Here is a 27,245-nt window from a genome sequence, read left to right on the forward strand (position 1 = left end):
TATTGTTAGAAAGTTTGTCTTGTTAATTGAGGACAGTGAAATTGTTTCAAGTATCTTTTCTGTAAATTATCAGTGATTTCATACTTTTCTCAGAATAACGTAAATACTGAGATAAAGTCAGTGATATGTTGGCCCTGTAGTGTTTACAGAAAGTGGAAAGCTTATTTACAATGATTTACACTGAAGTGTTAGTCATACTTATTTGAAATGTCAACAGAAAGTGGAATGTCAAGTGCTACAACATGATAGAAAATAGGATGTAACGAAAAATTCTCTAAAAGTGGTCTGCTGCCATACAAAGGGGAATAACTCTGTTAGTCTTAATTTAGTCAGTTAAAAATCTCCTACAATCAAAGTGTAATACAAAATAAACAATTTTTCAACACCATATTAAAAAATCAATAATATCCTTTGATTTTGTAATCTTTCCATGCTTATGCTACAACTTAATGAATGATTCTATTTGATAAGCAAAGCATGAAAAAATATTTCCACAAAGTTTAAAACCTTACAGTAATATATTTTGAAAGTTCTACAGGTGTGGAGCTAGTCTAAATTAATGAATGGAAAAAGTTCTGGTTACCAATTACTGTTTAATTGCATAGTTATCATTTTCATAATGAGAAACAAGGACTGTTAAGAATCAAGTTTTCTGACTGGAGATAGAGCTGGCGTTTGGATTAGCATGGTTTACAGACTAAATATTGACTAGCGATATTGAGGTGTGTAGAATAGCTTTGTTCAGTAACACAAGATGAAGCTAAAGGTACTGGCTACAACATGATGGCTTTCTGTCTGATCAACCTGCAGGTTGTGGTCCTAAAACGAGCGTCACTGAGCTGTATCATTAGGGAATGTAATTCTGGCTGTGTGTGAATTGCCTCAGGTCTATCTGCCAAGTTGTGTCATGGCATTCGGCTGGAGACCTGTGAGGGAAGTGTTCATGCTATTCTCATAGTGCACGCAGCATTAGGACCCAGCTAGTGTTATTGTGATCATCACCACAGAAAATTGTGTTGAAATGTCTGTCAGAAAGCCTAGACTTCTCATCAGCATACAGTTACTGATGGGGAAAATGACTGTTTAACTTATCCAATGAATTGTGAATTTTAGAGCTTATCAAAGGAAAAATGCAGAAAAACCCCTGTTATTGCTTATCCCCAGACAAATGACTTAATAGTTATCAAATGAAAAATAACTTTTTCGGATAATCCCAGGAAAAATGAATGATAGAGAATGTGATGAGATAGAATCACTGTTAGATAGAGCTCATCCCAGTGAATGTAACTTTTTTGTAAACAATTTTTAAGATTTCGTCCAAGGACATACTAGGTATGACTGTTAAGTGTATGTGACTCGGAGAGCTTGTTTTGTCAGTGCAATATATATTTTCTTGAACCATTAAGATTGCATGATAATTTTTCTCCAAAGTGGACACTTGACCATCCCTTAATTGGGCTGTTCCCCTGTTAAGGATGCCTGTACCACTGCCAAAAACTGTAACTACACATTGAAATCTGTTTTTTCCAGGCATGGCTATAACTCTGATTAATTATTTCTGAAAAGAAAACCAAACCTTGCAGGACCTTTGTGAAAAAGGCAAGGCAAAATAAATAAAATCAAATCAACAAAAGTGTACTTGAATGTAAAACTTCAGCAGGGGTTGACTGAGATTCAAACCCTGGACCTTCGGGTAATGTCATATATACTGTTGCTCTAACCGACTGAGCTATTTGGTCAAAGGAAGAATGCAGGCCCAACAGTGCTAGTCATATCCAAACCGAAATCAAGGTGAGGTTACTGTATCTATACGAAAAACTAGAGTGCTGTGGGAACAGGGATCCTTAAATGTAGATATATATGCTTATAAAATTACTTGATCATATTTGTTTTATGACATCACAATTTGTATAACTTTATGGCCCATGTGATTAAATTTTACTACTTCGCATATAAAAGATCTTGTTTGAGTAGATTATAAAACAAAACCAAATTGCGGAATTTTCATTATAACAAGTGGTGTCTTGTTTTAGGCTCTTGTAAAAACTATGTCTGTGTTTTCAAACTCTATATAACATATAGCCTCAATTTTAAATGTGATAATCAAAATATCTTCAACGTAGTTCCGCAACATTGGTTTGCTGTTTTAAATGTCAAAACTTGTTGATCTGGGATTGTATAATTTTGACATTATGTCACTTGAATTACGTGTAAGCTACCGTAGGTATAAAAGGCTAGACTGTGTTACATAGGGACACAATGATTGTTAAGCTTGTCCCAAGAAAACAATTGTAGGTCCTTGTCCACACCAGGAAGTGGCTGTCCCACTGGAGGCCGACTCCATTACCAAGGGCAAGTGAGCCGGTTTTGTATTTTTAGTCCACCATTGTACTTCACAATGATGTCAATTACTGAAGGCGCTATTTAGCACGTCATTTCCTGTGGAGTAATGTTATCTAGGCTGATAAATAATTATACGTCCATTATACAGCGGAAAAAAAGGCCACCTTGTATAAAACATGCCTTGGTCTTGTGCTGATAACTGTTGCAATCAAGTCTCAGTCAGGAAATCCAAAAGTCATCATTTTATATAAAGTGCCAGAAAAAAAAACAAGTTCTTTACCGTTGTATATGTGATCATTATGGAGGTAATCTAAATTATCTTTATATACTTCATTGAATGGAGCCATTACGCCGCAACAAAATGATCAGAGTCGAAACACAAGAAGTGATCTGGAATTAAGTAGCTAGGAAGTTAATACATTCATTTTTAGTCAAACAAGTAATAAGAAATATTTATTTTTGTCCAAACTGGAGATTAAACATGCTTATTATTTTCTCAATGTTTATAGGTTTCACATTTAGTGAGCAAATTGGGATAGGAACATAGAAACTAATTGTGCAAGCGTCATATAATCTGCTTAATATGTATGGTAAATGTATATATATATACACTGAGAGCCCATAGATATCTTCATCAACTCAAAGATTTTTACATTTGTCAATGTGCCAAAATCTGATAAGTCAATGGTGGTTTTTTTTCAAATATTCCAAAAATTCTAAGACCTATTGTGTTATACTGTGATGTGGATTCAGGGTGACTTCGGCCTATGACAGTGACCTAATACAGGATAGTAACAACATTAAACAGGACTGCCATGTGGAGTTCTGGTCCTGATAATGTACAGGATACAGGACCTGGTGCCCAAGTTATTTTGAAAAGCTTCTATCTAGACTTGCTCAAGTTCTGGTCCAGATAATGTACAGGATACAAGTTATTTTGAATTGCTTCGATCTATCTAGACTTGCTCAAGTTCTGGTCCAGATAATGTACAGGATACAGGACCTTGTGCCCAAGTTATTTTGAATGGCTTCTCTCTAGACTTGCTCAAGTTCTGGTCCAGATAATGTACAGGATACAAGATATTTTGAATGGCTTCTATCTAGACTTGCTCAAGTTCTGGTCCAGATAATGTACATGATACAGGACCTTGATACCCAACTTATTTTGAATGGCTTCTATCTAGATTTGCTCAAGTTCTGGTCCAGATAATGTACAGGATACAAGTTATTTTGAATTGCTTCGATCTATCTAGACTTGCTCAAGTTCTGGTCCAGATAATGTACAGGATACAGGACCTTGTGCCCAAGTTATTTTGAATGGCTTCTCTCTAGACCTGCTCAAGTTCTGGTCCAGTCAATTTACAGGATACAGGATCTTGTGCCCAAGTTATTTTGAATGGCTTCTCTCTAGACTTGCTCAAGTTCTGGTCCAGGTAATGTACAGGATATCCTTATATATCTGGTTCAGATAATGTGTAGGTTGCAAAGAGTTCTCAAGTTCTGGTCCAAATGATATAAAACATTTGTTGTACATATACAGAACAATCTTTGGGGTCTTATTGTTTTAATAAAGAATAAAATATTTTGATGAAAATTATGAAAATGATAACACAACTTATTCATTGTTAAATTTTGTTGAAAATTGTGTGTATCTGACCCTCTGTTGAATGTTACTGCTCAGCTAACATAGAGAGGGATCATATAATTATGGTATCTAGATAGTTAGTTAATGTAAAGGAATAGAACACTGGATGAGTGGACAGTAACCACATGCTCAATGCTGTTAGGAATTTCAATTACTCGATCTTCCGGAGGGTTTCCTGTAAAAGGATGTGATATAAATGGTATTTGTCCTGTTTCTATGGACTTAAGTGTATACATCACAACAGGTATGGGCACATGTTATTTTGATAGTAAACAGGACACTGGAGTTGTATTGAGTCTGTGTAGTGCACGTGGTACACAGGTAAACCATAGTACAGTACTTCCTTACCTCAACATCATAAACTGTGAGTGGGCGGAGCCAAGATGTGTTTCTGACACATGCCAGGCACAGGGCCTACTACTGAGGCCCCACACCTGTGTACTTCAGTGTACTCCACTACAACTGTACTTCTATAGTGTAAATACCTGTGTATTTCTATCACAAATACTTTAGTGTATTGTCCATGTGCTGTGCTGCTACAGATTAGTCTTATCTTTTTATAAGTTGGAATTCTATTTGGATTAGAAAGTTTGTCTTACGTACACAAACAATTGTGTATTCCATACCCATTGGAATGTGACAGGGTTATGGTTGACTGATTTCTGCGTCCACTGGGATGTGACTGGGTAACGGTTTGTGATATAGCCCTTTACAAAGTGTACTTTTTAGTCTGAGCGTCCCAGAGGAGCAGTAGTGTTGTGTTTGACATAAGACACTGGGCCCATTGTGATATTGTGTGACCCCCTCACTCGCCAACAGCTTCAGACAGGTAAGACATTGATGATGACTTAATTACAGGTAATATTAACATACTACTTGTATTCTGTAATAAACAATAGTAGATAACATTCTCTAATGTTAATTGAAGGCATGTTACCTGTTCCTTTGATCAAAACTCATGAATTATTATCCATAAATTATTAAAAAATTACAAGGAATTTAATCGAAGTAGAAGACTTATGCTTGTTTACGCATCTCAAAGGAATATGTGCTGTCTGTACCATGTACACTGTAAGTATTGGATTGCCAGTTTATGGAGGTGGTTAATATATTGTGGCAATAGAGATGTCAGTGTTATTTATAGTGCAAACTAATGTTGTAGGAAAAAAAGATTCTCTTTAAGTCTTCTCCAATACGTTTTTATTGCAACTGCCTATAAAATGTCTACAGCATTAATTAGGATTATACAAAACAGATGTGATACGATTGTTATAATGCAAGTTAATCCCGAGAATAGACGTTTTATGATGTAAATACACAACAGAATTGTAAACAACATCACTTCTATAACTTTGAGTACATCATTAAGGATGAAAGTTTTAGTCATCATTTAGACATTTGGAAAACCTCATTTATCCAAAAACTTGGTTTATGACAAAAAATTCTAGATAAATAAAATGTTTAGGTTAATCACATGTGTTTCTTGGTTTTTAAGTAATTATTGTTGGCATTCAGGGTTAAATGTGTATGAATCATGAAGTAAAAAAATCAACAATATCAGAAGCAAATATTTTGAGAAGTGCATGAAAAAATGGTAAAATTTCAAGATTTAGCACCATGAGATGTTTTTTGTATTGAAGCATTCATATTTTGGGATCACTGCTATTGGAAAGGTTAAGAAACCTTTTGTTTCAATAGTTTCTTTCCTTATGAAATTAAATATCTTTTGAATGAGGCATGGGGAAGCATACAGCAACACAAAATTACAGCAGAGTTGTGATTCCTGGCTTGTTGGCTTCGAGCTGGTGGTAGCTTCTGAGTTGTGATTCCTGGCTTGTTGGCTTCGAGATGGTGGTAGCTTCTGAGTTGTGATTCCTGGCTTGTTGGCTATGAGACTGGAAGTTTCTGAGTTTTGATTACTGGCTTGTTGGCAATGAGGCAGTGCAGATTCTGAGTTTTGATTCCCGGCTTGTTGGGTAGACATGATGTTAGTTTCTGAGTTTTGGTTCCAGGCTTGTTGGCTATGTGACAGTGCAGATTCTGAGTTTTGATTCCCGGCTTGTTGGGTAGACATGGTGTTAGTTTCTGAGTTTTGGTTCCAGGCTTGTTGGCTATGAGACACTGCAGATTCTGAGTTTTGATTCCCGGCTTGTCGGGTATAAGATAGTGGCAGTGTCCTTGCTGGCCACTTGTGGTGACTCAATACTTAATGACATTAGGCAGTCTAATGGATTTGGGGATGCAGCCTAGGGTTGATACTATCTCCCCATTCCTTTCAGAGATTGCCGCTTCTAAAATGATAAAATGGTACTATTGATTACAGTGGCTTTAGATATGACAAACGACTGGAGTGGACAGTCTCAGTATTGACACACGTAATTGGATGTGGTTCTTCTACTATCTGATAGTATCTACCCTGGCCAGGCCTCCTTACATCAAATTGTAATTGTTTTCACCATGTACTAATTACCTGTGAATTGATTACTGCACATGGAGCCGAAAGAAAAATTCTGGTCTAGTACTACTCAGTCAAGCTATTTTGATTAGTATGTTTTATCTCTGAAATAAGGAGGAACATCATTCTTAAGATGTGTCCATGGTACTTACACCCACTAGGATATCATTGATTACTTTTGACCACATTCCCAGCCAAATACATTCAGGGAAATGTTAAGATATTTTAAATCAAATGTACATTGAATTAGAATGAAAGAGTTCTGAAAAATTGGCTGTTCATTGCTTTGGGCTACAGGTTTTAAATGTGTTTGTTAAAGGAGAATATATATATATAAAGAATCTTATTGATTCATGATAGGACTTCTATTAGATGGTGATGTTTACAGACAGCATTCCAGGAGCTGTTTAAATGTACAAGACTGACCAGTGTTTGTAATTGACCTAGGAGGGTTGTGTGTACCCTGCCTTATAAAGAGGTCCCTGACAAATAAATCAATTTGTCCACAGGTGAAAAAAAGTCATTTTGTCTACAGGTATAAAAACGGGAAAGAGTGACATTATAAAGTGCTGTTAATGGTAGTTTTTATCAGGGATGTCACCCATCGGGGTAGTAGGTACTATTATATATACACAGGAAATGATACTTTAGTGACCAATTATCTGACCCCTTGACCATTTGAGCTGCCCTTTGTGCTTGTAATGGAGAAGTTTGCCCTGTTTGTTAATTGGACACTAGACCTATATGTCAGACCATTGTCTGTGTAATTATCTCTGTGTGAGGAGGACACTGGCGAGGACACTTAGGGACGTTAGAGGTGACAGAGTGTTTCTCTATCAGTTTTAATAGCCTTCAACAACAGGGTCGAGATTTTGATGAGCAAGCGACAACCTATAATAAGGGACTCACACTTGTGACTGTTAGGGACTGAAATAGGGGATTCCCACTTGTGACTGTTAGGGGCTGAAATAGGAACTATTAACACTTGTATTGAAAATAGGGGCTTTACACTTAAGATTCAAGACCTTGGTACTGCAATAGAGGCTTTATACTAATGTCTTTTGGCTAGGGGCTGAAATAGAGGCTTCACACTTTAGGTGACATAGGGATTTCATGACATCCTGATCACCTGTTGTGCAACTAGATGTTTGTCAAATCGAACTATTTCCAGAGAGATTTGCGGAGACCACTTGTCCAACAGTGTACATGACATAAAAGTATGTTTGATTTTGCGGTTAACCAATGTTAGTACAAACATACACAGCATAAAGCTGGTATTATTGATATTCTTTATATTTGCTCTACAAATACTTGTTTATTAACATACTAACCAACCCTCCCTGTTTGGGAGGGAGACTCCCAATTTTGGACCCCTAAATTTAGCATTTGCAACCAGTGAATTTGCTAAACTATTCCTATGTTCTAAGATCTAATGATTTCTTCTGAAAGATCAACTAAAAATATGTCATTTTAATGGATTATTTTGTCTCTAGGGGATATATACACATATTTTATTTAGGTTTTAAATTTGAGAGTGCAGAATCTCCCCCCCAAGGAATTCTCAAGAAGTTGGCAAGTATGTATTAAGACCAAAGAAATAACGACATAATGAAATCACATGTTCTGCCAATACATAGAAGACAACTTTATTACACCAAGGAAATCCTCTGCCATCGGACGCATACATCTTCCTCCTTTCTCTGTTATACAGGGTAAGATATGTTTAAATCACAAAATCACTTTTAAAAATGTCATTGTAATTCAGTTGCTGCAAGCGGGAGCCATGATAAATGAATATTTACGGTTTAGGTAAGAGACACCAAATCATACCACTCTGTAATACGTAGACCTATACTTGCGCAAGACCATAAATAACTCTGAATATAAGTCTTGTTGTATACTGGTGCTAAGGAGCTAGTTCCCTTCCAGCACTAAAAACTGAAACCGTGTTGGCCTCCTATGGGGATTTAAGGAACAGTGTTCTGTGATTATTTACATCAGAATGGACGAGGCGGTATTGATTTTGAGACTGTTTGGTTAATAGGGGCACACAACACCTCCAAGCCTGATGGTGTGTTTCGTCTTTTACTGGTACCAGTATCAGGACATGGGTTGTGTCATAATAAAACTGTACCACATTTTGCGTAACATTTAATTTATGTTGAAGTCTTCATCAATTCCTTGTCATTTTTATTACCACTGGAATTCCTATACATGTGGTGATGCACTCCCTAATCAAATTTTTCTGTGAACAAGGGTCTTGTGCTACAGCCCCAGTAAGAGCCTTATTACCCCCAGAAGCATGGGTCCCTTAGATCCCAAAATTCACATAATTGAATCGTGTAAAATTGGATACCAATTATAGACATGCACGCAGGAAAAAATACAGGAAACAGGACCAAATTTTTAAAAGATGTGATTATGACATACGGCCGTGTGGCCTGCATTCCAATGGTGGTTCTCTACATTAATACGTTAGCACTTGGTGTATGGGGGGGGGGGGAGAGAGAGAGTGGGAAATAGATTCATTGGACTCCGCTGATTCAATGGACATTGATTGAAGTATCTGTGAGAAAAAATCTGCGCTGAAAAAAAGAATACTCATATATCAGAAATGATCGAGTGCTTAGAACGGGGCTATATAATGGCTGAAATAGAAATATGTCGAAAAGGAATCAGGGATGTAAATTAAACTGACCCTTCAGAGTAATAACGGTCTAAAAAGTCCTGCTGAACACCCCGTACACACGCTTCACACAACGTAAATCTACAGCTAGGGCACAGCTTCTGAACCAGTCACCCTTCATCTTTCCAGTCTGTCCCAAAGAGGATCCAAAGCTAGTTCATTGTAACTGAACCAAATCCAACTTGTCCCCCACCCTCGTTCTACCCCAACGATTAACATCACCTACATGTGTAACTTGCAGCCAGTGAACCAGTTACTTGAATAATTTACTCTTGATAGCAAGATTTTCTTAAAAATTTAGACTGCCATGTTGCTAACTTCCTATTGAAATATAACCAGAAGTTTAAAGCAGGATGTCTACATGTGTTTTTTCTACCTCTTCCTGTGGATGTATGGTGTACACGTAGTTTGCACCTGATGACCCCATGTCCCCTCTGAGTCGCTAACCACCCACAAAGAAGGTAGGGGTTATCAAACGTCAGTTACTAAGTTTCAGGTCTTCATAAAAGCTTTTCATTCCAGCATTTAGTTATCTGTAAATCTGTCAAGGTAATGAAATCAGAGAGAGTTTCATTTCATGTCCATGATTTTAAGGTCTGAGAGTTTTCAGTAAGATGTAATCCTTGATCATTAACTGAATTTATTTTTCTCACACTTGCGTTGGTTTATACAGGGTGGTTTTCAATGTGAATGGAATCAGTGATTTTGTTTGCCCAGTTTTACATTCAAATACATGAAAAGGCTGCTTACCCTAGCATAACAGGTTTATTTCCCAAAAAAGAAAATGAAGAAAAAAGAGGAATATCTTCCTAATTCAATAAAGATAAGGCTATACTTGTTACACCAGAATGTAGAAAAGATACACGGAATGCCAGAACAGGAAGGTTTTGGGAGGTACAAGATGTGACTGTGTTTTACGTTATGTTCAGATGTTGACTGGTATAATCTGTGAATGTGTGATGGCATGGGACAATACAATACATGTGTTTCTGTCCCGTTAGGTGTGACATACCACAGGTGTGCCATGTGGTCAGTGCTTTATGGGGTCATTTATGTGTCATCAATGTAGGTGTCCTGGCTCTGGTCAGTCTCTGTCTACCACGATGGTCATGTGGTATTTATAGTAATGATGGACAAATCATGGACAGATGACCTTTTGTATGTGTTGTACATTAAATCTTTATGTATATATGCATGTACTATCACTGTACATAGAATATCATACAGACAGGGGCTTGTACTGGTACGTATACTGGCTAAACGTTAAGTGTAGTATTCCGACAACAGGCTAACAAGAAAAGCTTAGGGAGACACCAACTAAAAAGGATAATGTAGATAGATAAAATATAAAAGATCTCCTATATCGTAATGGTCTGTGACCCTAAAATGATGGATAACCTTTGATTTATCATGCAGTGCGATTCTGCAGAACATGTTTCTTTTATTTTCCTGAATCTGTTTTTTCCCCATGAATTCTGTTTCAAACGTGAATCTTTTTCGAATTCCTTGAAACATTGAAATTTTGATCAGTATAATTATTATTTGTATGTTTAAATCAGTACTGTAAGTCTATAGACCCGATGCTGTGGCTGTGAGGATGGGAGTAACCCTAGATACCATGACTGTGTGTTGTATCTGGTCAGTAGGCCAGGAGGGTGATAACAACTCCCCACAGTCAGTCTGCTTACTGAAGCCTTTGTGTACACATAATTGACAATGATTAGGGAAGATTTAGAGGACAGAGATCGGCCAAGGTCATTTGGTGAGGATCAGATTCGGAGGCAATGATGGGTCCCGAGGATGTTAATGGTGATTTAACACTCGTGATTACTGCTATCTTTCCCATTGTCTGACATTAGCTTTATTTAGAGAGAGCTGTGGAATTATGTATGTTTAACTCTTTCTATGTGCTAGTCTGTCAGATATGATTATGGCTATTCTGTATTAGGCACGGTGAGCAGATAAGGCAGAGTAGATCACTGTGTACTTGTTGGGCCGTGTCATTTAGTGTGGGGGTCTGGGTAACCCCGATAAGATAGATACTTCCTGTTCCAGGCTCTGAACCCAAACACTGGCCAGTTGTCATGGTGATGGGGGTCGCAGCAGTGAGGAGAGGATAGGGTTGCTATGTGAGAGCTATGATACTCAAAAATGGAATGGAGATTTTGATAAAATTCTGGAATTTATCCGTTTGACATGATAGTGATACTAGAGCATGACTGGGTACCTACATGTACCTGACAGCTGGGAGTCTGGACGGGAACACAGGCTACTGTAGAACTGTGTGAAACACTGCTGATACGTACTGGGTGGAGGCATTTAAACCAATTCTCACTGAAAATCAAGCAATAAAAATTTGGATATGAATGTCTCTCTGTTTGCCACATTTGCAGGAATAGAGTTTCTGAAAATATTTGATACAGATTTTTTCTGATGCCTAATGTATTAAAGATAGTGTCGGCAGTGTTGGATCTAGTTGTTCATCAGATATTTGTTTGTGAATCATGGTTAAGTCATTTACTGCATCTCGTTATAAGATACATATGTTCTATACACATAATACTGCTGCATTCTTGTAATCATTTTCCCAAGTACCAAAGGATAGCAAATCTGTTCACAGCCTTTACTCCATCTACTGAACTAGAGCCAGGAAAGGGTATCTTTAGTCTTTTAATATGCTGTAGAAATGAAATGCTTATCAATTTTTTTTTAATGGAGTATAGTGATTAAAGTATGGTTACATTGGTTAAATTTGATGCAATGACAGGCTGATACCATTTAACACCAAACTTTTTAACATTCCTAGTTCCCATGTTCATTTGGGAACTGCAAATATTTGTATATTTGTCATGGGAAATTTTCATTTTAGGAAATGTTTAAAAAAATAAACCTTAAAAGAGTCCTCTTACATAGTACTACAATTATGTATTAGCATATTTAAGGATACATATCACTTCACATTTATATCTTTGACTTGTGTTAGGGTTATCTCCCTTACACATTTGAACCTGTAATTTTTGTTAGACTTAATTTTCCTTATAACTTTTAATAAACAATATTTAAGAGAGTATAACTATTTATTTAAAAATGAATTAATCACAATAACCCAATGAAGTACATCTATGGCAGTTTATAAATTCAATAACAAATGTTAACAGTACCAGAAACTACTGATGTTTTAATATATATTTTTCAAAGAATATACATGTAACAGTAAATATAAGGAAGTGTATGATTAATTTGCACCAATCTCATTTTAGTCCTTTGATAATTATTTTCTTTATTTTTTCATTACATTTCTACTTACAAATGATAGAAATCTGTCTTAAGGGGACTTTAGTAAGACTAGGAAAGTACAGTTAGGTGGCATGTTTATTAGATGTAGACCCTACAGTATATCTGATTGGAGGAGATATGGAGACATTGTAGCTACAAGCTTATCTGATTTCAAAAAACGACACCTTAAGTGTACCTGTCCATAAATAACAGCATTCATGTTACATTGTTGTCATGTTTCATGTTTGTATGACATTTTAATCCTTGTCATAAACGCCCCAGGTCATACATGTGTTAATGTTTTATAGCCTGGCAGACAATACAAATGTTTGTTATCTGGGTAATCTAGTAACCAAAGGCAGTCAATCAGGTTACCAGATATTTTTCAGCTCCTTTGGGTTATCTTTTGGAATTTAATGGTTTTAAAAGTTGTAGAACTGAATTTGAGATTTAGTTATAACGTCCATCTGTGTTATGCATGTACATGATTTTATTCTGGCTGAGGAAACAGACTTACTTTCTCAAGAGGTATTGGTGCCTGTCTTTTGCTGTGTTTGATAGGTGTGTATGTATTGTGTACATATATCGGCACTAGATAGTGCCCAGGGGCTTAGTAAACTCATTACTGACAATAACAAGTCGTACAAAATACTTTAAATGGGAATTTAAATTCATTGTACAACTCACACAAATTTCTAGAGATATTTTCTCAGGGTGTTGGTGTCTTTGAAACATTACAGAATGCCTGTGATGAAGATTTTCACACATGATATAAATATATTGGTATGTTTATGTATTTCAGATCCCGAGGGAACCATAACTGGCTCAACCCTGATAAGCGAGTACTGGAGCACGACTTCCCAAGAAAAATCAACATATTAGTTCTATTTTTTGCAGTTCGGTAAGTATTTATCTCGAATATGGTAATAACCTTTAATTCATATCCACTTGAAATCTTTCTTTGAGAAACGCTGATGTAATTGGTGTGCATTTCATCAAAAGAATGTGAGGAAATTGCTTAAGGTTTTTTTATCTGTTAAGAAAGATGTTTATGATGTGAGTATAAGAAACATTTGTGTAATGACCCTGGAATAAAACTATGGGATGTAAGTCGTGTTGAGAGACCCTGGAGGATTACCTCTAGGTTGTGATGTACCTGTCTGTACCTAGCTAGGGGATGTTGAAGACAATCTGCCGTATTTGTGATTCATAGTGTGGACATTGATTCATTACACAACTGACTCACCCTCTTGTTCTCAAAGTAGCACTTACTGTAAAAAATAAGTCTAAAATTGATTATAAAAAAATAACACTTGAAGAGCAGATTAATACAATAACCTATAGAACTGATTATAGCATTACAAAAAGCTTGGTTTAAGTAGCCGCCATTAATCTCATCTTCAACAGATCAAAAGGCTTTGTGTTAATTAACATAGTCTGATCCTGTATTTTGTTTTCTTGATCCTACAATATTATGCCATCACCTTGATTTTGCAGGAATTATGTTGAAACCATTGCCAATCTTCGGGATGCAGCTACAGTAGAATTATTTTACCTCAATGCGAAACAAGCTATATTTACGGTAAGTCGAAACAGTGTTGCTGTCTCTCCCTGCCAATCCGTTAATCAAGATACACACATAATATAGTGTTAGTGTCGGACAGCTGCAGATATCGGCTTCGGTTGCAACACTAGAATTTCAAGGTGCCGACTGAAATTAGACGTTGAAAATACCAAAGGTTCAGCAGACTCTAAATCACTGAAAAAACCTCCTATAAGATTTATTGTGGTTTGATTATGGGTAGTACATCCAGGCTGCTTCACAAAGCTAATTCAGTCTGGGAATCCTTAATTAACCAGAAAATACCAAAGGTCTGTGTTGTATAAGTTAATTGGTTATCTGGTGCTCAGATGCCGGTCCAGGTATCTCTAAGGCCTTTTGAATTTGACATTAAGATGATGTTAATTTGGAATTATGATCTGTCTAATTGGGTATAAAAACAATCTTTTTTTATTAGGGTAAACTTTGATTAAGGCACAATATTGAATAATCTTAAAAGAAGTTTATCATTTTAAAATAATGGATAAAAATTCCTTTGAAAAATATTTTTTTCCATTATACATGTAGTTGTGATAGATTGCAGTACTTTTCCATCAAATTGTGAGTAGATAGAATAATAGACTTTGGTCAAGAGGAAATCTATGTTTACCCAGCATTTAACACCCTATATACAAGGATATAGATTATTCCGGATGAGTACATATTATGTTGTTTTCAAACTGATTGCCCTTGTCACCATAATGGATAGCCCTAATCTCATCATATCGCAAAAATCACAATAATCGACCAAGGTAATGAAGGTGGTGTCACTTCTGTGTGACGGATAAGGCTGTGTAATTATGAGGTAAATGGCAAAACTGGTGTCCTCTAACAAAAACTGACATATATAATCACTCCATGTTATCGATAACATATTTTTTTGACAAAGGGTAATATTACCTATTACTTGTCCACCCAAAAATATCATAAAAAAGGAGCTTACAATCTTAGCTCCGTAAAATATAAACTAGTATATTACACCATAGTGGCAGTGATTGAATGTTGTTAGTGTGGTATGAATGTCATGTATGTATTTCCTAATGATAGTTCTAGTGTAGATAATGAACTACAGTAATTACTATACAAGCATCTTGCATATAATACACACGGAATAGCTATACATTCTGGATACAATTTTCTCTCTTTTGTCTTGGAATTAAAATATAAAGAAATACAGTTTAATCTACTCTTCTTCTAACTGTGAAATCATAAATCAAGAAATAAGATTTAATTTATTGTCATTCTAATCGTGAAATCGGAAGGGGAAGTTACTCTGCCTGTTGTGTTTTTCTAATAAATTTTGTGCATAGGGGTCATTTGTGACCTAATGCCAAAGTTAATGGGGTGTAATACCAGTGGTGAAATAAGTGGACTAGAGATGCTCATTGTGTTGATGGTTATACATCACTTAGGCCAGAACAGCTCCCCTGGGAATCAGGTCATAGACACATCAGTTTGGAGGGACAGAGATCACTTGAGGGGTTCAATTGAGACTGGGTTTTGTCAAGTACCCAGAGTTATCACCCCCTGTCATTTCCACTTGGTGGGTAGGATGACAGGTCAAAGGTAAATGCTCTTGTGGGGTTGACATTATATAATGGGCGCATAGAGGCCAATGTTTTGGAGAGAGTTACTTTTGGAATAAGCCTTGGTTTATGAGAAAAGATAGAGGTCAGTACTTTTGAGAGAAGGACTTTGGGTACTAGGGGTTGTTAATGAGACAAGCCATTGTTTTGGAGAAAAGGGGTTTGGGATTAGAGGTTGTTTTTAATGAAGGATAGAACCATTTTTTTTTGGAGGGAAGGATATTGAGTATTAAGGGTTATTTATTATGAAAAAATATAGTTCAGTATTTAGGAAGAAAGATCATGGAATATTAGGGTTTGTTTATAGGAAGGATAGAAGTGGGGTTATGGTGGGAGAGATCATGCTTCGGTACTATTGTTTACAGGGGAGAACACAAGTCAGATGTTAGTTCCACTAAATATATACATCAAGGAGATACTCATCTTACTAGACATACAGGTTGGTATACGTGATAAATCTGTAACGCATAGAAAGTGGTGAGGGATCAAAGTTCATAAAAATGTGTGCAGTGCCTTGTATGATGATGGTCCAGACACTGTGTCAAGTCCTTGTGGAAGTTAGGGCACTGGCAGGGCCAGCATTAGACATCATCAGTGTCCTTAGAGTTGAGGGGTGATGATAACTGTCAGTACATGGAATGTAGCAGGCCATACCAGTGGAGAGGGTAATGTGCAATGTGTTTCTTCTCCAAACAACAATCACCACATAGCCATTACCACTGTGTTGTATCTGTTGTAGAGGAGAGGGTTGGTATTGTGTCTGTCTGAGTGTCCTGGTGTCCTTCTTAGTGTCCTTGTATCTGTCTTAGTGTCCTTGTGTCTTTCTTAGTGTCCTTGTGTCTGTCTTAGTGTCCTTGTGTCTTTCTTAGTGTCCTGGTGTCTGTCTGAGTGTCCTGGTATCTTTCTTAGTGTTCTGGTGTCTGTCTTAGTGTCCTTGTGTCTTTCTTAGTGTCCTGGTGTCTGTCTGAGTGTCCTGGTATCTTTATTAGTGTTCTGGTGTCTGTCTTAGTGTCCTTGTATCTGTCTTAGTGTCCTTGTGTCTTTCTTAGTGTCCTTGTATCTGTCTTAGTGTCATTGTGTCTGTCTTAGTGTCCTTGTATCTGTTTTAGTGTCCTTGTGTCTTTCTTAGTGTCATTGTGTCTGTCTTAGTGTCCTTGTATCTGTCTTAGTGTCATTGTGTCTGTCTTAGTGTCATTGTGTCTGTCTTAGTGTCATTGTGTCTTTCTTAGTGTTCTGGTGTCTTTCTTAGTGTCCTTGTGTCTGTCTTAGTGTCCTTGTATCTGTCTTAGTGTCCTTGTATCTGTCTTAGTGTCCTTGTGTCTGTCTTAGTGTCCTTGTGTCTTTCTGAATGTCCGTGTTTCTGTCTGCATGTCCTTTGTATATTATTGTCAATATTGTTTCTGAATGTCCATGTTTCTGTCTGTATGTCCTTTGTATATTATTGTCAATATTGTTTCTGAGTGTCCTTGTGTTTGTTTGTCCTTTGTATGTTGTTGTAGCTGTCTGAATGTCTTTTGTTTGTCCCAGTGTCTGTTTGTATGTTATTATTGTGTCTGAATGTCCTTGTGTTTGTCTGTTTGTCCTTTGTTTGTCCTTGTATCTGTCTGTATGTCCTCATGTCTGTCTAATGTCATTGTGGATAGCCTGCTGTGTGTTATTTGACTGAGATAGTGATGTATGTCTATGTGTCCTAATAATATATATTTTTCTTGTTTCCAGGACCAGATTCAGTGTGACAGTGAGACCGTGTTTGAGTTAGCAGCCTATGTATTACAGGCTAATTATGGAGACTATGTAGAGTAAGTATAATTTTGTTTTATCATCATTAGATGGGAAAGTTACATTTGTATGAAAAACTTATTTGATGAAAGTTTATCTTGAGGATTCTGAAATACTGTGAATATGGACATTTTTACTTGTGCTCTTGTGTGAAATTGTAAGATTAGCTCACAGGAATTTATAGTAGTACCAATAATAAATGACAAATGTGGAAAATTTGTGATATTGAGGACAGATGATAGTACCACTGTCCCATTGTTTAACATTGTCTCTGACGCAGAATAAAACAAAGATTCCTGATCAATTATTGATATGTCTGTTTACTTGTCACAGCAGATAAAACTTCTTCTGCATACTTGATTCTACTGAACCAAATGTCAGACAAGGTGATGGTTTATGTATGAGTATGTGAGGCTGAGGAATGTGTGATGTGGGGCACTGTGTACCAGACATCTGTCACTACATTGTCTTGGGTCCTAAATTGAAGTCTGTTTACCATGTATTGAGGTCATATATTGAAGTCTTAATTTATTAAGGTCTTATATTTAAGTCTTTTAAGTGCCTTGGAGTCTGAAATTGACATTTGCACACTTGACAATTATTGACACTGACTATGTTTTAGGGTCCTACATTGAAATCTGTATACCATATCTTATGTTCAGCTTCCACCTTTTTTGACTGTCCGTTATATAAACTTCATGACTTTTTTTTCCAGTGATTATCACTTCAATTAGTCTAGTTTACATTGGGAGGAATACATATATCTCCGGGTAAACCTGTGTAAACGAAACACCAGTAGGATGTTCAGAATAGACAAGTTTTTGATTATACAACAGCCTGTAAGAAAAATCAAAGATGTCATCCAGCCCCCCCTCTCGTACTCTCCCCCTGCTGCGGTTACCCATCCTGCTGGTGGGTTATGCGCCTACAGCGCATATTTCCCCATTTCAAAAATGATTGTGTACTTACTTTCTATTCCTGCATAAATCCATAACAGGTTAAATTTTCATAAAGATCTTCAACCAATACAATCTTGTTAGTTGAATTGTCTGGTTTATACCGGTTTCTAGATTTTACAGAGTTTAGGTTCAGACAATGTTTCGCTATATACAGATTCATCAACAAAGATATTTTGTATGTGTAATACTATCCCCCGCCTATTATTTCTGCCTGTGATGTATATATCACTGTATATGTATCCCTGTGATGTTTAAGGACACCATTAATGTATATGTGTGTATTACTTGTCTGTCCAGCCTCATGTTTAAACCATGCTAAGAATGTATCAGGGTGTGAACTGATTACCACATATCAAGTCACTGTTGTGTGAGGGGTCAGAACTCCCAAACAGTGGTAATGTTTTACTAATAACGCGAGCTTTACAACTCCCAAACAGTGGTAATGTTTTACTAGTAACGCGAGCACTAGTAACGCAAGCTTTACAACTCCCAAACAGTGGTAATGTTTTACTAGTAACGCCAGCTTTACAACTCCCAAACAGTGGTAACGTTTTACTAGTAACGCGAGCTTTACAACTCCCAAACAGTCGTAACGTTTTACTAGTAACGCGAGCTTTATAACTCCCGAACAGTGGTAATGTTTTACTAGTAACGCCAGCTTTACAACTCCCAAACAGTGGTAATGTTTTACTAGTAACGCGAGCTCTACAACTCCCAAACAGTGGTAATGTTTTACTAGTAACGCGAGCTTTACAACTCCCAAACAGTGGTAACGTTTTACTAGTAACACAAGCTTTACAACTCCCAAACAGTGGTAATATTTTACCAGTAACACAAGCTTTACAATCCCAAACAGTGGTTATGTTTTACTAGTAACGTGAGCTTTACAACTCCCAAACAGTGGTAATGTTTTACTAGTAACGCGAGCTTTACAATATTGGTCTGGGGATATACAAGAACCTTGTATCTGTTGTTATATGTCACTCCTGTAAAAACAAGTAAGTATCATCTTATGGTGAGTGACTAGTTCAACTACTTGTGTAAAGTCTTGTTAGCTTTATAGTCATAGACCGAACTGATAAAAAGGAGTTTGTAATGTAAGTCTTGTTAGCTTTATAGTCATAGACAGAACTGATAAAAAGGGGTTTGTGATGTAAGTCTTGTTAGCTTTATAGTCATAGACAGAACTGATAAAAAGGAGTTTGTGATGTAAGTCTTGTTAGCTTTATAGTCATAGACAGAACTGATAAAAAGGAGTTTGTGATGTAAGTCTTGTTAGCTTTATAGTCATAGACAGAACTGATAAAAAGGAGTTTGTGATGTAAGTCTTGTTAGCTTTATAGTCATAGACAGAACTGATAAAAAGGAGTTTGTGATGTAAGTCTTGTTAGCTTTATAGTCATAGACAGAACTGATAAAAAGGAGTTTGTGATGTAAGTCTTGTTAGCTTTATAGTCATAGACAGAACTGATAAAAAGGAGTTTGTGATGTAAGTCTTGTTAGCTTTATAGTCATAGACAGAACTGATAAAAAGGAGTTTGTGATGTAAGTCTTGTTAGCTTTATAGTCATAGACAGAACTGATAAAAGAGTTTGTGATGTAAGCCCTGCTAGCTTTGCAGAAGATCTAGTGAAAAAACTGGTGATATTTTGAAATCTTATGTCAGTATAAGAAACTACGTTTTCCTAAAAGAATTTTATTGAATTTGTAAACTTAATGATTGCATTTAGAGTTTTAACGATTAAAAAAAACATCAAGGAAGAGATTAGTTGTAGCCTGATAATTTGACTTAACTTTGAAAAACCAGATCAGATGTTTAACTTCTTAACCGTGGAGTCTAAGCAAATTCTCAAGTGGAAAATAAATTGTATGCTATAAGGCAGATACTTAAATCTACAATAATTTGACAAAGTATTACACAAATAATCTGCATTTTGACTTAGAAAATAGCCACCAGAAATGTCTGACTTTTTGAGAGTTATGGAGTTTTATATACTTCTATATCCCAAAGATAGAATGGTATCAAAGGTTTTAGAGATTGTATATGACCATAAGATGGGAATGGGCTCTAAGATGGAACAGTAAGGAGGGATTTGAAGTGTGTAGCTAAGATGTAATGATATCTAGGGTTTAATAGTTTCTCGGGAATATCTACTCCATGATGAAGTGTTGTAGCGTGATTTTGAGTATCTGCTGTATGATGAAGTGGTAGGGAGGGAGGTATGGGTGACTATAGATCTATGATATATGAATCTGTCTGTGTTAGTGACACTGGGGACCCCATCCTGGTACAGCGCATTGCATTTCATGTTAAAATTGATACACAGTAAACATGTATCGACTGGAACGTGTGAGATTGACTTGTATGTGTGAGATGGGACATCAGATGACCTGTGAGAGTGACCAGTGAGGTGGGTAAGGCCATCAGACACTTATATCGTGGTGTTATATATAAAACACTTCTCTTACAAGGAAGGGATCCCCATTGTACTGGGACATACCAGATCTCTGATAATCAGATAATCATACCATTGGAGTATTTTGAAACAGCCTATAGACTCCAGTGTGTGATGCTGCAGGAGACAGCAGATTGTTGGAGACAGCAGACAGATTGTAGGGAGCTGTAGGATGTTAGCCACTGTAACAGTTGTCTTGTTTTGACTTGCAGTGATGCCACCACGCGCGATGACCTTAGAAAACTGCCTGTGATACCTACCAGTGCCTTGAAGGAGCATCCTTCCATAGCTTACTGGTAAGTACCGTTACGCACACTTTCAGGTCTGTGTCAAGCTGTGTCCTCAAGATGGCCAGCTCCCCGGGGCAGGGGTCTAGACTGCAGCAAGCTTGTGACACTCTAGTGATTAACAATGCTTGTGTGCTCGTCATTATTAACATTGGAGATTTGGGGGGGGGGGGGGGGGACATGATTTGTTGTGTTTAACAGAACGGCAGTTAAATATTCAGGTAAAATACGCAACATTTGTACAAAATCAATGATACACAGCATGACAGCTTGTACAAAAATTAAAAATGTGATGAAGAAAAAATTAAATATTTGTTTTTTATGTGTTATGGCAATGATTAATGAGTGCTCTTGAATTTCCATGGCAATGTATTGATTTTGTCCCCGGCTGCCTTTCCTTGTTTTTTTGTAACCATGATCCAGTAATATCGGGGTTTCCTAATGTCTTAGCCTGTGGTCAATGGTCCTGTTGAAAACGATTACATAATCAATCCGCAGATGTTCCGTCGGTCTCTAATTTGTCATGATGATATTAATGAGGTTAGATAATAAATGGATTTTGTGTCGTCTGCTAGGTGCTGGGTTTTTTCATGCAAATGTCGATATAAGAATGGTTTTGTTCGAATATCGAATTATTGAACCAAATTCAAAAAATTATATGACAGAAGTAATGTCAGTTTTTGGAGATAATTTAAATCGGTAAAATACAAATTTGAAGGATAGATCGAGCACTATTGACAAAAGATGTAAATATAATTCATACTACTGGGTATTAAATGGGGTAAATGTTTGATACTAATTAATTAGGTATTTAGTTTATTGCGTGTATGATGTCATTCAATGATTCAGATTTTATCAGATGTGTAATAAAATCGTCTAGTGCTTTGTCTGGAGCTGGATCAGGAGAAGTTGATTGTTGCTCTACATTCAGCTACGTCTGTCTAATTAAATTTTAATAATTCTGTATGAATCGTTAACAGTGATCGCTGATAAAACAGTGGCCTGTCTGTGTTAAGATCATAAAATGTTTTTTTTGATCGGGCACATAGCAACGAACAACAGAGAAAATAAAAAATCTGGTTGTAGCCATTCAGGGCACTGGGTAGGCAACACGTGACAATGTCACATGAGCAAACATATTCAAAGTAGCCTTTAGGATTTGCAATATATTGCAATGTCAGAGGGCCAATCACACATGTAGTTTGCATTCTTGGTGGTGACTTATCATAATGTCATTTGGCAAAATTCATGTAGACATTTGTAATTCTGACATATGTCAATTTCATATACAAGGCCAAAAATACTCCAGGTAAACAGTTTGGGTGGTGACTCATCACATTGTCACAGGATAGAAAACATTTGTAGATGACAGTTGTACTGTCATATTTGGAAAAATATATCTAGTAGCCTGTTGTAGTCGTAAGATCTATCTGCAATAGCAATAGCCGTTCCATGCTGTGATACTTGCAAATGTCTTCTGTTGCTATATCAAAACCTGGGACCACATGTACAGTGGCCAAGTGGTTAAGGCGTCGGACATTCTGCTACCACTAGCCCTCCACCACTGGGTCGTGGGTTCGAGACCTACGTGGGGAAGTTGCCAGGTACTGGCCGTTGGTCGGTGGTTTTTCCCCCGGGAACTCAGGCTTTCCTCCACCATCAAAATCTGGCACGTCCTTAAATGAACATATAGCTGTTAAAAGGACGTAAAACACAAACCAAACCAAAATCAAAACCTTTTTCTGTAATTGTAGTAAGGATATGTGGGAACAATTAATTTTAAGTACCTTGTTTTGCAGTGAGTTGAAACAGGTCGTAATTGTGAGTTTATGAGGTTATAATGTTTGGTGAATTATCATATACGTATGTAAAAATGCTGTTAGCCACCCATAGCAATTTGTCTGTCACTGATACTAAAGAGCTGGTATAATATCGGCTGATAATGGTGGCAATTTGTCCTGTTGTCTACAGCTTATCATAGCCTACTGGCAATTAACTGTCACTGTGAATTCACCAAACACTGAATACTACCTCCTACTTAACTGTCCATCTCCAACAGACCTGATATTACTGATATTATGTAACTTTTATTCCGCCTGATCCTCAAATGGTCCATAAGCTATCTTTAGCAATATACAGAGCTCCCAATTACCATCTAGAATGCAAGTAAACACCAGTAATGAATCGAGAAGCAACAACAATACATTCCAATCATGTCGGAGGAAATGCATGTTACAATTAAACTGCACCATCTGCTTGGGGTATTAAACATCAGAGAATATAGTGTCGGTGTAGACAGACGTGGTTACGTAAACCAGACCACGGCTGATTCTCCAGCAGCCAGGAAACGGCCCTCACCACACACTTAATAGGGAGGAGGAAAAGAACAAATATTGTAAAATTTCATTTCCAGTGTTTCTCTTGTTAAAAAGTTTTGTATGGAATGCTAAGTAACATCACAGACTTTGTGTGTTGCTATGGGAAAACATGTCTGTTTATCTTGATTTTGGTTTCAGGACAAGTCTTGAAGATGATTGATAAAGAGTGACTCTAGCTATATAGATTTGGAGACATTGGCTGTTCTGTAATTGTCTCAAATAGAGAAATAGTATCTTGGAGTTTCTGGTCTATACCATATTGAATTATCTTAGTTTCAAATGGCCTATTGAAAATAATGTTCATTACCCTTGTCTCTAACTGTATATTCTATCGGAGTTATTGGTGCCTTTTTATTCTTAGCTTTGAGAGTATGATAAAGAAATTTCAATAATTTTGGTTAAAATTTTGAAAACCAAACTGTTGGCAAGCCTCTGGGTTTGGACTTTCAAGAAATATACTGAGGTAGACATTTTTCTCTCATTTCCCTGTGTGTAAGATAGAGCTGTCCAGGTTAGGAAAGGGGTGTAGGAAATTTCTGTCTAACACTCAATTTCACGTGACTTGATGTCACAATGGCTCAACAACAATGACGAAACGTCACAAATTTGGAACTCTCCAATGCCACAATGCGGAAAAGGCAATGTGATGAAATTAAAACCTTTTACGATATATTTACCGTACACGTTAGAAAGATGTGATTAATTTTTCTGCGCAAACACTGTTAGCAAATATGGGATATGCTTAATCTGGCTCGCCAATTTGTTTTCGTCAAAAAAGCTCAGGGGGAAAATTGATATTTTTAAAATGGTGGCCAGTCCAAACGTATTTTTATGGTTTCTGGGCTTATACTGGTGGTTGGAATGAGAGAAAAAGATACTCTTTCATGCCAAAGGGTGTAGGATAGGGAAATTCCACCCTCAGGATTTTCAAATTTGGCAAAACCCTCGGCAAAGCCTCGAGTTTTACCAAATTTGAAAACCCCTCGGGCATGAAATAGTCTTATACTCTTCCTATATCCTCAAGATGTGGATTTTTTTCTTAATTATACAAAGTATATATGGAGCTCTTCTAGAGATACAAATCATCAAGACTGCAGGGACAACCTTTATCTCTCTGTATTCCTATGTATATGGATCTCCCTTTAGAATGGTCAGAAACAATTTCTATCAGTCCCCTGTAGGTGGAACACTGCTAGATCTATCTGATTATAGAATCTTCATGTGAACTTAATTGAATATATCAGTGATGGTGCCTGCCCTTGGACTGCCGTCGTAGCTAGACCTGCCAATAACTTTCAACAGATTATCCTACAGTTACATAACATTGATTATTTCCTAGACTTATGCTGGTTCACAAGGTAATGCAAGGTAATTGGTTTTTTTCTCCTACTTGATCAATCCAGTCAGGTTCCGTAGGATTTTCTAAGTAGTCGTCGAGGTAAAAACTATCGAGTCTTACATGGCTCCCTGATAAATCTGCTTCGTCTGCTACAGAGCTAACAGGTCTCTATCCCCAAGTCAAAGATCAGCATTGTTGTCCAATTGATTCCTGTTTTTATGGCTTTGTGCCTTGTGATAAACTGCAGGTCGTATAATTTTGGTTGAGACTTGTTTTCTGTTTGAAAGGTACATCAAAAACTCAGTACTTCTAATGTTGATATCATTAAAGATTGCAATGGCTTTTTGAACACTCTTTTCTATTTCGAAAATTATCAATCAGGGAATCAATTTGTGAAGAAATGTTCTCAGGTTTTTCTCAAGGGAAAAGCTATATGTGTTCAATTTGACATTAATTTGTAGAGTATACAGGTTCCCTGATGTGTTAGACCTGGCTCTGCTGTCAGTAGTAAATGGGCTGGACCAGGTACAACACTGCCACCGATAGAGGGAACCTGCATCTCTGATCCTAGTGTATGAGCTTCACCTTGTGGTGCAGTGAGTTGTCATTTAAGGCTCCAACTCGTCACCAATTGTCCTGGGGACTCGAGGCACCATCTTGTCTCTGATGTCCCGTCATACTGTCTCCTCATTCTCACACAGAATTGTCTCCTTTTCTCCATATGGCGTGTCCTCCCCGATTTCTTGGCGTCACGTGAAAGTACTTGGCTGGCACTGGGAGCAAGCCTTTCACAGCTCTCACAAGCCCTATGTAAGGTGGATGAGAACTAGGCGTTATTCTGTATAGACTTGACAGAGGAAGTGCCAGGGGGAAAACACAACTATAGTATAAGGGGCAATAAAAAGTAGTGCCGATAAGCTGCCATACCGCGAAGGATCGATAGTTGACAATGGTATTTGGAGTTTTAAGTGTTACACAATAGACAGTTAATACAGAATTATCAGTATCGTTACTGGTGATTCCCCCAAACCACTGTAATGTCGGTGTACATAACTTAGCTCCATCACAACTCTTATCATTACCATTCAGCACTGTGTTAACATTCACTGGTCCAATACTAACAGAACACCAGCGCTTCACCAATAGCCTCCAACTGTTTCAAGTCCATTATGATGAAGTAAATAAATATTTTCCTACAACACATTGTTATAGCTGTGTTTGTAAGCATTAGACCACTGACCATGACCAGTGGGTGTCCAGCAGGCAGTGCTAGTCAACTGATGTAGGGCCCTGATATGGCTGGTGTCTGGTCGCCTGTTAATTAAATCCCCTGGTATATAACAGTGTTGTTACAGATTATGTATTGGTATAACACAGCTACTGGCTCTGGTCGATGTTTTGTCTGGCAATCAGGCCCAGTGTCTGGAACCACTGACCATAGCTGACCATCAGACTTGTAACCTGTAAAGATAGTTTGGTGCTTCTGTTCTTAGGAACCGGTAATGTACTGGGTGATATATCTTTATCTTACTTTTTGAGAGATTTAATATAGATAGGATCACGTGCCATACCACAGTGGACTGATATTAATCTAGTGTTCATAGGAAGTTACCATTGACAGCCATATGTATTGGTGTAAAGAGAGGTCCTTTGCTTCTACTGTCACCACCAGTGGTGAGTATATAGGTCTAATTTAAACAATTCTTATCAAATCGTCATATATTTTTCTTTAACTTCTAGAGGAAATATTGATCTGGATGTCCAGTAATATTGTTCTTTCCCTCCCAGACCATCAGTCATGACTGATGGTGACATGGAATCGCAGTTAATGTGTTTTCCCCCTCTGTGCATTTAAGTATGATAGCATTCTGTACCCAGTTATATAATAGAGCACCTGATAACATGTAAGAAGAGTTGAGGGAAAGATGACAAGTTTATCGTGCATATGTTTCCAATCCGTCAGAATTAGGCCCTTGTAATGGGGCTTGTCAGGCTATATTGAATCGAGGATTTACTTATAGCCTATCATATACGGTTTTATGGGTCTTCATCTGATGAAAAAAAATCAGATGAGCCAAAAATATGAAAAACCATAAGTGTATGGACTTTGGGAGATGTTGTACTTAGAGCTCCCCATGGCTGCTTCCTCTGTCAGGGTCTAAAACTGGGTAAGTTGTTAGACAGCAAAGATTGGCACTTGATCCATGCGATAAGTTTCTTGTAAAGACGTTTCTCCGGAAAGGTACAATCACTTAATCCAATTCCTGGGCCTTTGAAATGTATATAAAGTAGTGTTTCCTGTGAGATATCTGTTGGAGGGGAGGTTATCAAAACAGCCAACCTTGACTCCCTCGGGGAGGCACCCCTGCATTTTTAAGGTACACAGGTTTTGGTGAGATCTTTTTTATGGGTTATCTGTCCCCTGGTGTGAGGTATCTGTGAAGATTAGGCCTCTT

The 27,245-nt window shown here is 37.2% G+C and overlaps 1 protein-coding gene across 5 annotated transcripts in view; it reads left to right on the top strand.

Moving 5' to 3' along the window:
• LOC110459872 (FERM domain-containing protein 4A-like) overlaps positions 1 to 27,245 on the top strand; it is a 127,778-nt gene that overhangs the window by 58,181 nt on the left and 42,352 nt on the right. For all 5 annotated transcript variants that reach the window (XM_021512371.1, XM_021512354.1, XM_021512342.1 and 2 more), the window contains 4 exons: positions 13,208 to 13,306; positions 13,903 to 13,987; positions 17,311 to 17,390; positions 20,998 to 21,081. In XM_021512371.1, the coding sequence (XP_021368046.1) occupies positions 13,208 to 13,306; positions 13,903 to 13,987; positions 17,311 to 17,390; positions 20,998 to 21,081 (348 nt within the window). The remainder of the gene's footprint in view (positions 1 to 13,207; positions 13,307 to 13,902; positions 13,988 to 17,310; positions 17,391 to 20,997; positions 21,082 to 27,245) is intronic.

Source organism: Mizuhopecten yessoensis, unplaced genomic scaffold, assembly GCF_002113885.1.
Source record: "Mizuhopecten yessoensis strain PY_sf001 unplaced genomic scaffold, ASM211388v2 scaffold1319, whole genome shotgun sequence".
NCBI classification, from domain to species: domain Eukaryota; kingdom Metazoa; phylum Mollusca; class Bivalvia; order Pectinida; family Pectinidae; genus Mizuhopecten; species Mizuhopecten yessoensis.